Below are 12,520 nucleotides of genomic sequence, written 5' to 3'. Positions count from 1 at the left end.
TGTCCCACCTTATTCCTGTGCTTTTCATTCCTTCTCTACTCTCTGTATGCTTCAGAGCCTACCCTATTGGTTAGATTTTTGATTGTTTTGAGGGCGAGGGATGCTGTAATGGATCTGAATCCTGAATTCGAATACAGCTCAGCCCTTTCCTCCTGTGTGACCTTAGCCAATTGATCATCTTCTTTGAACCTCAGTTTCATCCTCTGCAAAATGGAGATGATAACTGCCTGTTGTTTAGGATCACAGGAGAGTTTGATAAGATCATATATGTAAAGTGACAGGGGGCCTAACACACAGTACTTTTTATATCCTTTCCATTATAAGTACTCAAAGTGGGACAGAGTACCTAGAGTTGATGGTTGGGGCGGGGGTGGGAGGAGAGTGGGCAGCTCTCAGGAGGTTATGGGAGGACCTTAACCAGCAGGAGTAGGCAAGGAAGACTTCTTGGAGAAGGAAATGTCTGAATGAAGATCTAAAGTAAAAGTGGGAGATACCCAAGTGAGGGGGGAGGGAAGGGAGAAAGGCAGAGGGCCCAGCAAGTGCCAAAGCTTAAAAGTGGTTTTCTTCCTTTGAAAAGATTCTTTTGTGGAACTTAGGAGAGGAGTTATGACGGTGACATAGCAGGTCAGGCACACCCATGTACACATGAGTATCAACATACAATCTCTCTTTGATGTATATACACCCATGCACAATCAAGTACAGAGAATCATGTCACACAGATAAACACCAGTACACAGAACTGTAGTGTCAAACTCCTGTACGCACATCCAGAATCACAACACACAGGTACCAAAAAAAAAAAAAAAATCACAATGCCTTCTACACGCAGGAACACAGAAATCCAAAGTAACGAGAAACACACATAAGGCTGAATCATTTCACCCAGACACTAATACACGCAGGAGGAATTACAACCCTCCTCATGCACAGGTCCACAGAACTATGCCACAGCGACCCACACAGAGCGAAAACATCACCAGACACACGACGTTACAGAGACCTACGTAGGAACAGTGTCACACGCAGAATCACAAATGGACACCCAGTGCTCTCACACCCCCGGCAGCAACCCTAGAGATGAGTCAACACGCAGAGCTCTGGTGCCTACCAAGGCGAGATCTTTATGGAGGTTTAGAGATTAATGGGTTTCAGAGCCAGCGTGGCTGGTCTGGTCCCCTCCCCCCGCCCCAGCCCAGCCTAGGTCACCCCCTGAGGGAGAGAGGGGTCAGATCCTTCTCCCCCCAACATAGCACCGATCTGGACAGGCCATCTCTTGATGAAATGATGAGAAGTACCTTCCAAAAAGGGGAGTGAATTGGGTGGAGAGAGTGAGGCTTTCTCCTGTGGGAGACCAAGAAGAGCACCATCGTAGAAAGAAATTTGGAGAGGGGCAGGGACACCGGGTGGCAGAGTACTGAGAAGTCCAGGCCTCCTCCCCACCCCGCGATATGTAGATTGGGCTGTGCGTGTGCCTGTGCGGCTGGGGAAGTCTCCTGGATTGTGAGGGAGCCCTGGGTTCCCCAGATACTTGGAGTTAAGTAAAGGTAAGTATATGTCTGGAGGACTGAGGTGGGAAGTGGAGGGGGGTCTGGGACAGAGAATTTTTAGGGATATGAGACTGAGAACAGAGAGGTCCATTAGCCCAAGGACCTGGGGGGTCAGGATCTGGAATGGGAAGACTTAAGACAGAGAGTAGTAATTGGAGCTAGTTGAGTTGGGTGGGAAGCCCAGAATAGAATTAGGAGGGTGCGGTCTGAAATCAAAGAGTTAGAGGTCTTAAGATTTGGAACCAGAGGAATCTACAGGGCAAGGTCCAGATTCTAAAATCAGCTGAGTTCTAGAACCACAAGAATGTGGATCTGAAATCAGAGGCAGTTGGGAGGCTGTGAGATCTAGAACTAGAGATAAAGAATAAAGACTAGAATTTGAAAAAATCTGAAGACCAAGGTCTAGAACTAGAGGGATTTGGGCAAGCTTAACCCTAGAACCCAAAGCTTAGAGCTGTAAGGTCTAGAACCAGAAATGTTGATAAAGCAAGGTCTATAATCAGAAGATGTTTGAAGGCTGAGTCCCAGGTGCAGGGTAATTTGGAGTCATAAAATGTGGAATAAGAGGGAATTGGAGATTGTAAGGTCTAGAACCAAGGGAATTTCTAGGATGAGGTCTGAAATCAGAAGACATTTAAAGCCAGTTTCTAGGACCAGAGAAGAGAGAGATAATCAGATCTGGAATCAGAGTCTTGTAAATTGCAAGACATAGAGGTTTATATATAGTCCAGAACCAGTAAATCTCTACCTCATGGTAGAGATCATGAGGACTAGAGTGAAGGAGAACTGGAATGTGGTGTCTAGTTCAGAAAGTACTAATTACAAGCTCAAGACATAAAACTCATATCTTCCTTTTGATGGGAAAAGCAAGTCTCAAGTCTAGAGTTGAAAAGGAACAAGCTGGGCATCATGAATCAAAATGATCTAGACGTTACAGAGTCTGGATTTGGAAAGAAATGCATCAAAGATCAGGAAGAGTAGCACCAACTGAGAGCTTGGGGTTGTGAGGTACAACATCAGAGGAAATCTTTGGTCTTAACAGCTGGAATCAGCAGGAGTGGGAGCATGTGCCATTGGGAACCAGGGAGAAGTGTGGGAAGGGCTCTAGAACCAGAGGAAGGCAGAGAGTGAGTTCTAGAAGCAGAGGATTCTGGTGGTCCTGGGCCAGAGGGGGTTGGAAGTTGTGAGCCTTAGAACCAGACAGATTTGGTGACTGTAAAGAAGAAAGAGTTGGAAAGTTGAACTCCAGAATGAGAAAAAGCTGAAGACTAGGAGATCTAGAATCCCAGTGGTCTGGAGGATGGGAGAGCTAAAGCGGACCACATTGGGCATTGTGCAGTCTGGAACCAGAGATGGATGGGGGGGGGGCACACATCTAGAACCAGAGAAGGCGTGAAGTTTGTGGTCTAGAACCGGAGAATGTTGAAGGTTGTACAGTGTAGAACCAGAGATGCTGGGAGTAGCACAGTAGAACCACAGAGGGTCAAAAGCTGAGTGAGGACTCCAGAAAGCGTTGGAGGTTTTATGGTCTGGAAGCCGAGGCGGGAGGCTACACCTGTGATAGGAAAACCAGCGTTGGAGCTGGTGTCCAGATCAGGCTAGAACCAGCTGGAAGTCCAGAGTGGAGGTGTGGGCAGAGCTAGGTGGCTGCTTGGGAGACTAAGGGCTCAATGAGAAGTCATGGGGCCTGGAGGAGGATGTGGTTAGGCAGTTAGGTCTGGCCCAGAGGCCCCCATTCCCCATTGACACCTATGATGAGGGGGGGGAGATCAGAGTCCCACATTCTTATAGACAGACCCCAGGCAATTTGTAGCAATTAAAAACATACCATGAAAACAACAAAAATAAGAATGAAAGAAAGATGGATAGAAAGAAACATGAATATGATTATCAGTACACCCCAAAGCCCAGAAATACAGATCTGAACCTCAACCTCCCCCACCCCCAATTACCGAAAATAAATCCAAGAGAGTTGAAGAAAAGGATGAGGTAACCAGGATTGAGAACCTCAAGGGAAGTCCTGAGTGAAGCAGGAGGGGGCCAGGGACCCCCTCCCAGAGGTCACTGAGCTGAGACCACCCCAGAGCACCCCCAAATGGTGGGGGGCGGAAGGGTGGGGGCTGAGGTAGGCCCGAGGCGGGCAGGGGTCACCGAGACGGGAGAGGGAACCCTTCTCTGGGCGCCGCCATCCTGTGCGTTGGCTGCCGGCTTGGAGCATGGTTGACATCCTTTCTTGGGGAGGAGAAAGGAGATGAGAAGAGCACCTGACTCAGTTGGCCTGGGCCAAGCCTGCCGCTAGCTGAAAGTGGCTCCTGGGCTGGGCCGTGTCCTCGTCCGGGTAGAGAGAGAGCAGGGAGGGGCCCGGGCCTGTGGGGGAAGATGGAAGGAAAACCAATGGGGAGTTATCACCCCAACCCGTCTTCCCTCCCAGACAGTTAAAAGCCTGACCGCTGGGACTTCCCTGGTGGTCCAGTGGTTGAGAATCCACTTTCCAATGTAGAGGACCTGGGTTCCACCCCTGGTTGGGGAACTAAGATCCCGCATGCTGCTCAGTGCAGCCAAAAAAAATAAAATGGCAACCCCCCCACCGCCAAACTCCTTTCCCCTCTGCGTGCACTATTTTCCCCCAGTAGCACTGTTTTTCGTTATTTCTTTGTTCTGGACTGGCTCCCTCACCTGAATGTCAGCTCTATGAGGGCAGGGAGTTCTGCCTATTTCACTTCCAGGTGTGTCTCCAGCTCCTCGGGCAGCACCTGGCACTTACTGTGTGTTCAGTGGATATTTGTTACACGTATAAAGGAAAAGAATGAATCGAGGCACAGTGACCATGGCTAAAACGGAGGATGTGACGCAGAGTGTCCTCTGAGATGAGGCAGCAGTCAGACCCCACGGAGACTAGAGTCCAAGCTGAGGGTCTCCCTCTCTCTGAAGGGCACTAGGGAGCCTTGGAAGAGCTTTGAGCAGAGGAAGACCAGGGTCAGATTCGTGCTTTGGAAAGCTCCCTCTGGCTGATGCCTAGAGGTTTCAGGTGGAGCCATGGCTGTTGACAATGATGCTGGGAGCCTCACAGACACAGCAGCTTGTCCCGCTCTGCAGGGGGGCTCTGAAAACAGCATCACTGCAAGGGCACGCTTTCTTGAGTGTTTCTTAGGAAACCAGTCTCGGCAGTATCTCTACAAGTCCTCAGAACATCTCCTTCAAGGGTGAACTCTTACAATAGGCCTTCACAGAGGGGCTTCCCAGGTGGTGCTAGTGGTTAAGAACCCGCCTGCCAAAGCAGGAGATGCAGGTTCGATCCCTGGGTCGGGAAGATGCCATGGAGGAGGAAATGGTGACCCACTCCAGTATTCTTGCCTGGGAAATCCCATGGACAGAGGAGCCTGGCAGGCTACAGTCCACGGGGTCGCAGAGTCAGACACAACTGAGTGACTGAGCACACTGCCACTAACAGAGGCGGAAAACTGAGACTCCAGAGCAGAAACTATCCCAGGGCCCTAAGCTGGGAATGACCAAGGCACAATCAGACAAGGGCTTTGGGAGACCTGGGCTCCACTTCCACCTCAGCCTGTCTCCCTCAGGGCCTCTTCTTTCCTCCCACGGTGCCCCCCAACCCCCGAGAAAGCGGGAGGGGCTGTCTGTTCCCCCTAAGGTCGTGTACAGGCACTGACAGCCCATCACCACCCTCAGGATCACCCCACCTTCTCTCAGCCATCTAAGGCACCTCTCACGGGAGACAGGGACCCAGGGCCCGTCTACCCAGGTTGCTACTCACCCAGGGGCTCATTCAGTTCCAGGAGGTGGGTGCTGGGATCCTGCCGGCTCCCTGGGGCTGGTCCTCCTGTAAGAAGGAAGCTCTAGGGGACAGAGACAAAGCCACCATCATTACCGGCATATCCAAGGAGGCAGGATGGTGCAGTGCTTAAGGGTACCGTGGGGGTCAGTGGCCACTTATCAGCTCTGTGACCTTGGGTGAGTTGCTGTCCCAGACATGCTCTGCGGCTCCTTCCAGAGCCTTGTTCTTCCCTTCTCCTGGGCCCCTGCAAGCTGACCTGCTCCCATGGACTCCATCGAGGTGCAGCCTTGCTGCTCCTTGTTTGTTTGGGTTTTTTTTGCTCCTTGTTTTCCCTTGGGTTTCAAGGTTTCAGCTCTTACAAGGCAGACCCTACTCTCTCAAGGATCCGGTCACCACCCCCTTGCCCTGTGCCTTCAGGCTAGAGGTGGTGTTGCTAATCCCAGGGTCTTGCCCACACTTTTACCCACAGTCCTACTAAATTCTCCTCAATACCCCATTGGAGCATGCTCTCTGTGTCCTGTCCAGACTCTGACTGATAGAGTTGTTTAACCTCTTGAGTGTAAATGTGAATAATAATAATTGGGGATTCCCTGGTGGTCCGGTGTGCTTTCATTGCTGAGGGCCCAGATTCAATCCCCGGTCAGGGAACTAAGATCCCACAAGCTGCCTGGCATGGCCAAAAACAAATAAATAAATTTAAAGAAAAAAATTTAAGTATTACTATTCAAGAGTGGCTTTAGGGATTGAATAATTTATTCATGCTAGGCATTTTGTGCAGTCAGCATCTGGCACATGGTGGACACTCAAAAAGTAAGAAACTGTTGATATTATCAACCTTTATCAACCTGATATTATACCCTCATGTTCAAACAGCTCTGTTCAGACTGAGAATTCAGGCTTTTGTTTGGTTTTTATATGACCATTTATCAACAGCCCACTAGGGAGCAGCTAAGGGCCTGGTTTCATTGCATCTCATGCCAGTCCTATGGAGTGTAACTATCCCCACTCTGCAGATGAGGAGACTGAGGCTCAGAGTGGCGACATCACCCACACACCCAAGGTGTCAGAGTTACTAGGTGACAGACCTGGGATTTGAACCCAACTCAGTCTGACTCTAGTGTCTATACTCTTAAAGCTACACTAATAATCCAAGGCCAGGACAGTGCTAGATTTGCCGGGGGGTGGGGGGAAGTGGGGAGAAGGAGTGGTTCCCATGAGAGGAGAGGTTTCCTACAGATATTCACCCTTGTCATTTCTCCCCTTACTCTGCTTATTTTTTTCTTCTTAGCACTTACCACCAACTTACATCTGTTTGCAAAGCCCTTTCATACCTATCTGCCTGAGCCAGCAGATCAAGGTCCTGCCCTTGACAGGATGACTGACCATCTGACCTTCAGCCAGCCCCTGCCACCCCCCCTTGTTTTTCCATCTCTGAAAACAGTAGGTTTAAGCCTCTCTGGTTCTGAGGGCCAGAGAATCCCACGCAACCCCACACATACCAGGCTGAGGGGAGGCAACAGGAAGTTTTCGGGTTCTAGGCTGGGGGATCGTTTGGGGGGCCTGATGCCCAGGAGCTCCACCTTCTCTGCCTCGTCTTCTGAGCTCGGGACCAGGGCCCTGGAGGGAGACAGGCAAGAATCTCAGGGCCCAGCAAACCTGGACAGGTGTGGGCCCCAGTGTGCACAAGTGAGGAGCGTCCATTCACTCCCCCAAGCACCCGTTTATTCCTTTACTAATACACCCACCAGTCCATTCATTCGTCTGTCAATACAACTTCCCATTCATCTATCCAATGACCCATCACTCACCCACATACCTATATAGCCTCGATCCATCTGACCTTCCATTCATCCACCTATCCATCCGTCCACCTACTATACTCACTAATTTTCTCCCTCTCTCATTTCACAAATCCTTGTTAGGTACCCACTGTATCCAGCTCCAGGCTGAGAGCCTTGGAAAATAATGAGATGTATTCATGAAAGCCTCGTAAGAGCAGTTATGAGACCACCCTGGAGACTAATGGGCTTATGCCTGCAACTTGGAAAGCAGAAACTTTAGTATTAATAATAGTGATCTAGGGGGCTTCCATGGTGTCTCAGTGGTTAAGAACCCACCTGCCAATGCAGGAGACACGGGTTCGATCCCTGGTCCGGGAAGATCCCACATGCTGCACAGCAGCTAAGCCTATGCACCACAACTATTGAACCTGCACTCCAGGGCTCGGGAACAGCAACGACTGGAGCCCAGATGCCTAGAGTCAGGGCTACACAACAAGAGAGGCCACCCCGATGAGGTGACCAAGCTCCTCAGTGAAGAGTAGCCCCTGCTGTCTGCAACTAGAGAAAAGCCCATGCAGCAATGAAGACCCAGCATAGCCAAAAATAAAATTGTTAAAGAAAAATAGTCATCTAACATCTTTGAAAGGGGGACACGGATCCTCTGAAATTATACTTGAAATCGTGTGTCGGTATGTGTATGTGTCCAGTTTCTTGGGAAGAGTTCGTGGCTTTCAACAGATTCTCAGAGGTGTTTAGGAAACTTGGTTCTGGACAGTTTCTCTGACACCATGGCAGTGTCCTCTTCACTGTGACAAAAACTGTCACTAGGAGAAGGCGATGGCACCCTACTCCAGTACTCTTGCCTGGAAAATCCCATGGACGGAGGAGCCTGGTGGGCTGCAGTCCATGGGGTCGCTAAGAGTCGGGCATGACTGAGCAACTTCACTTTCACTTTTCACTTTCATGCATTGGAGAAGGAAATGGCAAGCCACTCCAGTGTTCTTGCCTGGAGAATCCCAGGGACGGGGGAGCCTGATGGGCTGCCGTCTATGGGGTCGCACAGAGTTGGACACGACTGAAGCGACTTAGCAGCAGCAGCAGCAGGCCAGAAATACATCCTAAAGGAGAGGTTGGCTGGTGGGATGTGGATAAACAATGAGAACAGTGGAGGGAGCTTCAGAAGGAGGGCACAGCCCAGGCAAAGACATCAAGATTGAAACAAACGTGGCAAGTGCTGGGGACACCAAGGGCCTGGCTGGAGCAGAGGTCAGGGTAGGGGGAACGATGGGGGATGAGGCTGAAAGTGGGGGGCAGGAGAAAGATGGGGTCAGGGGCCTTCTCTTCACCTCCCTTTTATCTACCCCAACCAGGGATTGAACCCGCGCCCTCAGCAGTGAAAGCACAAAGTCCTAACCACTGGACTGCCAGCGAGTTCCCTCTACACTGCCTTTGTATCCCTGCTCAACTGCAGCTCACCTCTTCCGAGCCCCAACCATGGGGGAGGATGCTGAGGGATCCCCTCTGGAAGGGCTGGAGCAACTCAGCCGGGGGTCACTCCCCCAGCGGGGCAGCAGGGAGGTCTCAGGGGTTGGGGGTGACATGCCGTGGAAGCTCCGAGCACGGGGCCGGGGGACAGCCCCTGGAGGTCTGTGGTAGGCCCTGGGTAGCTGCTCGCTGGAGTTGAGCTGAAAGTCATCATCCATGGAGATGTAGGGGGCCAGCATCTCCAAATCCAGAGCATCGACGTCCTGCAGAGGGCAGGAGGCAGTTAAGAGCGTGAGCTTTGGCCTTGGGTGGACCTGGGCTGGAGTCCCAGCTCCACCACTTCAGAGTTATGTGTCTGAGGTCAAGGTTCTGAGCCTCAGTTTCCTCATCTGTAAAATGGGCAGAAGGACTCTGTGGTAGCCAGTTGCCAAGATGGCCCCCAAGGATCCTCACCTCTTGGTATTTAGGCTCTAGTTTAGTCCCCAACTACTGTGTCCAGTCAATCCTAAAAGACATCAACCCTGAATATCCACTGGAAGGACAGGTGCTGAAGCTCCAACACTTTGGCCACCCGATGCAAAGAGCCGACTTATTGGAAAAGACCCTGATGCTGGGAAAGATTGAAGGCAGGAAAAGGGGGGCAACAGAGAATGAAATGGTTGGATGGCATCACCAACTCAATGGACATGAATGTGAGCACACTCTGGGAAATAGGGAGCCTGGCGTACTGCAGTCCATGGGGGTCACAAAGAGTCAGACGCAACTTAGTGATTGAACAATATCAAAGACCTTAGAAAGACAAAAGGTGGTGTCTGGAATATCCTTAGTCTGACAAAAGGTACTCTCGAGTTTAAGGATGTACCTCGTAGGTCTTCTCAATCAAACGATAGAACTTCTATTAAACTTCAGAGCTCTGTCACTCAGCCATCTCAACAGAAGCCTGAAGTAGAGGGGTTTATCTCAGAGATTAGTGGGTATGGCTTTTGTCTAGTGGAGTGAACTCCAAAGACACTTTCATGAACAGAAGCATTGGCAGCTTGGACTGAAACGGAAAGGGATGGTACAAAATGAAAAGGGACCTTTGGACCATCAAAACTCTAAGCAGAAAGCAGGTTACAAAAACCACTCAGCTGCAAACACATGCTATCTTTTTCGGAAAAAGGAAGGAGGACAGTGAATTGCCAAGAGCCCAAAGGGTGGAGCCAAGAGCCATGGAGAAAAACTACTGGGAAATAGTAGGAATGAGTTCTGATCCAGGAACTTTTTTTAGGTTTTTTTTTTTTTTTTTTCCAATTGAAGGATAATTGGTTTACAATATTGTGTTGGTTTCTGCCATACACCAACATGACAAGGGACTTTAGATATTTGCCCAGATGGATTTCAGAACTGCTATGGATCAGTGACCCAAGTGCTCTCCTTCCCCCCACTTTTTTGAATAGGAGTATTTTGGCAGTTATTCTACGCCTGTCCCATCACTGGATGTTGGGAATGTGGATGGCAGACAACTTGTCTCTCTAGTTCAGAGGCCAGCAGATTGAGAGGAACTGTATTTGAGGTGCTCAGCCACACCCAGACTTGACTGGAGTGATGAGATTCTGGACTTAAAATTGATGTTGTAATGGGAAGAGACTTCGGGGGGCCTTGGGAGGGGTGAGTGTACCTTGTGTGAGGGAGAGACATGAATCATTGGGGGTCCCAAGATCATGCCTTCTGGCGTTCCCACTTGTTTGTGACTGCCTTCCACACTGTGCCACGGTTGGTCTGTCTGACCAATACAATATAGCAGAAGTGATGGGATGTCACTTCTGAGATTAGGATATAAACGACCACAACTTCTGTCTTGGGTTCACTCAGATTACTTGCCTCAGGGGAAGCCAGCTGGCGTGCTGTGAGGATGCTTAGGCAGCCTCTGTACAGGCCCACATGGTGAGGAACTGAGGCCTCCAGCCAAAGCCATGAGGGCCTGCAGCCAGCCAGCAACCCTGTGCGTGAATTTGGAAGTGGATCCTCTAGCCCCACATGGCTGTAGCCCTGACTGAGAACTTGATTTCAACCTCGTGAAAGACTCAGACAAAACCATCCAGCTAAGCTGCTTCCAGATTTCTAATTCTTAGAAACCGTGCAGCGTAACAAATGTTTGCTTTAAGGTACTGAGTTTTGGGGTAATGTGTTACAAAGTGATAGCCAGCTAATACATCACGCCACTGCCATTTATCTCTCCAGACCACCAATCATCCAAACACATTCCATCTACCATCCATCCAACAGTCTGTCTATCCAGCAACCCATCCATCCATCCGGATACCTAAGCATTACCCATCCATCTCTCTACTATCGCCCACCTAGTGAATTCAGTGATCCATCCCTCTATTCATTAACCACTCCACCATCCCTCTCTAAAGCTTAGATATGTCACCTAGACCCAGAGGTAAAGACCACTCCTTCCACGCCATCCCTTACCTGAGCGATATCTAGGTCTGTCTCCACTGTCTGCAGGTCTTTCCCAGAGGCCAGGACTTTGTGTGCATTCTCCACGTCCACAAAGAGATCATCTGGGAGATCAGCCTGCGGGGACAGAGTAGAGACTCAAGGAAATCTTGGGCCTGGGAGATGTTGGCAGTAAGGCAGTCTAAAACATTTGAGCTTGGGCTAGAAGTGAGGGTCAGTTGTCAGACAGCTGGGACACCAAGCGAGTCAAACAGCAAATATGGGTTTCTGAACCTGGGTGTGCAAAAGTCTGAGTGCCTGGGTATAGATTGACAGGGCACACATTGGAGGTTCAAAAGACCGAAGTCTGAGGCCAAGATACTCGGGCCCTGGCGGGTTAAAGATCTTGGAGTCTGGGGGGAAAAAATGCCGAGTCCAGTTGTCCCAAGGGTAAAGGTGAGGTCAAAGGTCACAGTCTGTTTCCCTGGTGGAGAGAAGATATTCTGGGGGGTCATGAAGGTGGGGATAAGGAAAGTCAAGACTAGATAATATGGACCCCTGAGTCAAAGGTCAGCTTTCTGGACTCTTAAGTAAAAACAGTAACCATTATGGTCTGTTGAAGTCTTTACCAAGTGCTTGTCATGAATGATATCACTGAACCCTTGCCATAACTAATGAGGTGGCTATGTGCTACTATCCTAATTTTACAGGTGAGGAAACCGAGGCCCCACTTGTCCAGGGTAACACAGCTCTACGTGGCAGAATCAGGGTTTGAATCCAGGTTTGAGTAATCTAAAACATCAGGCATTCTTGTCTCTGTGAGGTCAAAATTCAGAGAACCCAGGACTTCCCTAGCGGTGCAGTGGTTAAGACTCCGTGCTTCCACTACAGGGGGTGCAGGTTCAATCCCTGGTCAGGGAACTAAGATCCCACTTGCCGTGTGGCGCGGCCACAAAGTAAAAATTAAAAAAACAAAATTCAGATGTTTAGTCACAAGCAATGAGGGGTTACCTCTGCCAGTCCCAAACATCCTACACTTTGATCCAGATAACAGTTGAAAGAATCTGGAATCTAGATCTTGAAGGAACCCCAACTCCATCTCATCCCCAACCTTTCCACTCCACAGAGGGAGAAACTGATGTCCAGAGAAAAGCAGGGTTCAAGCCAAAGACCCAAAAGCCTGGATCCTGAGGGCTGAAGTGGAGGGAATGCTTACCGGAAGAGGACTCTGGGGGCGCCGCGTGGCTGGGGGTGCACTGGGGGTAGCGGCTACTGAAGTCCCGTCCAGGATTGGTGCCAGGAGGCGACGGAGGTCAGGGCTACAGAACCGACGGGGGTCAGCGGCCAGGGCGGCCTCACTCAGGGCAGGGGGGTGCAGGAAAGCCAGGATCCGGGGACCAGAGGTGTCTGCAGAACACATCAAGATGGATAGGACACCAGAGGGTCACTCAGGGCTGAGGGCAGAGACTTCTGCCCACCTCAGG

The 12,520-nt window shown here is 50.3% G+C and overlaps 1 protein-coding gene across 2 annotated transcripts in view; it reads right to left on the bottom strand.

Annotated features, from left to right (window-relative positions):
• Positions 1-3,029: 3,029 nt before the first annotated feature.
• Positions 3,030-12,520, bottom strand: part of HIF3A (hypoxia inducible factor 3 subunit alpha) — a 30,238-nt gene continuing 20,747 nt past the window's right edge. For both annotated transcript variants that reach the window (XM_055553125.1, XM_055553126.1), the window contains 6 exons: positions 12,253-12,443; positions 11,070-11,174; positions 8,601-8,872; positions 6,843-6,960; positions 5,323-5,404; positions 3,030-3,917 (listed from right to left, as the gene is read on the bottom strand). In XM_055553125.1, coding sequence (XP_055409100.1) covers positions 3,820-3,917; positions 5,323-5,404; positions 6,843-6,960; positions 8,601-8,872; positions 11,070-11,174; positions 12,253-12,443 — 866 coding nt within the window. In that variant the 3' untranslated portion in view covers positions 3,030-3,819. The remainder of the gene's footprint in view (positions 3,918-5,322; positions 5,405-6,842; positions 6,961-8,600; positions 8,873-11,069; positions 11,175-12,252; positions 12,444-12,520) is intronic.

This window comes from Bubalus kerabau, chromosome 17, assembly GCF_029407905.1.
Source record: "Bubalus kerabau isolate K-KA32 ecotype Philippines breed swamp buffalo chromosome 17, PCC_UOA_SB_1v2, whole genome shotgun sequence".
NCBI lineage: Eukaryota > Metazoa > Chordata > Mammalia > Artiodactyla > Bovidae > Bubalus > Bubalus kerabau.
Note: the sequence above shows the minus strand (reverse complement) of the source record. Positions and strands in the feature narration are given on the sequence as shown.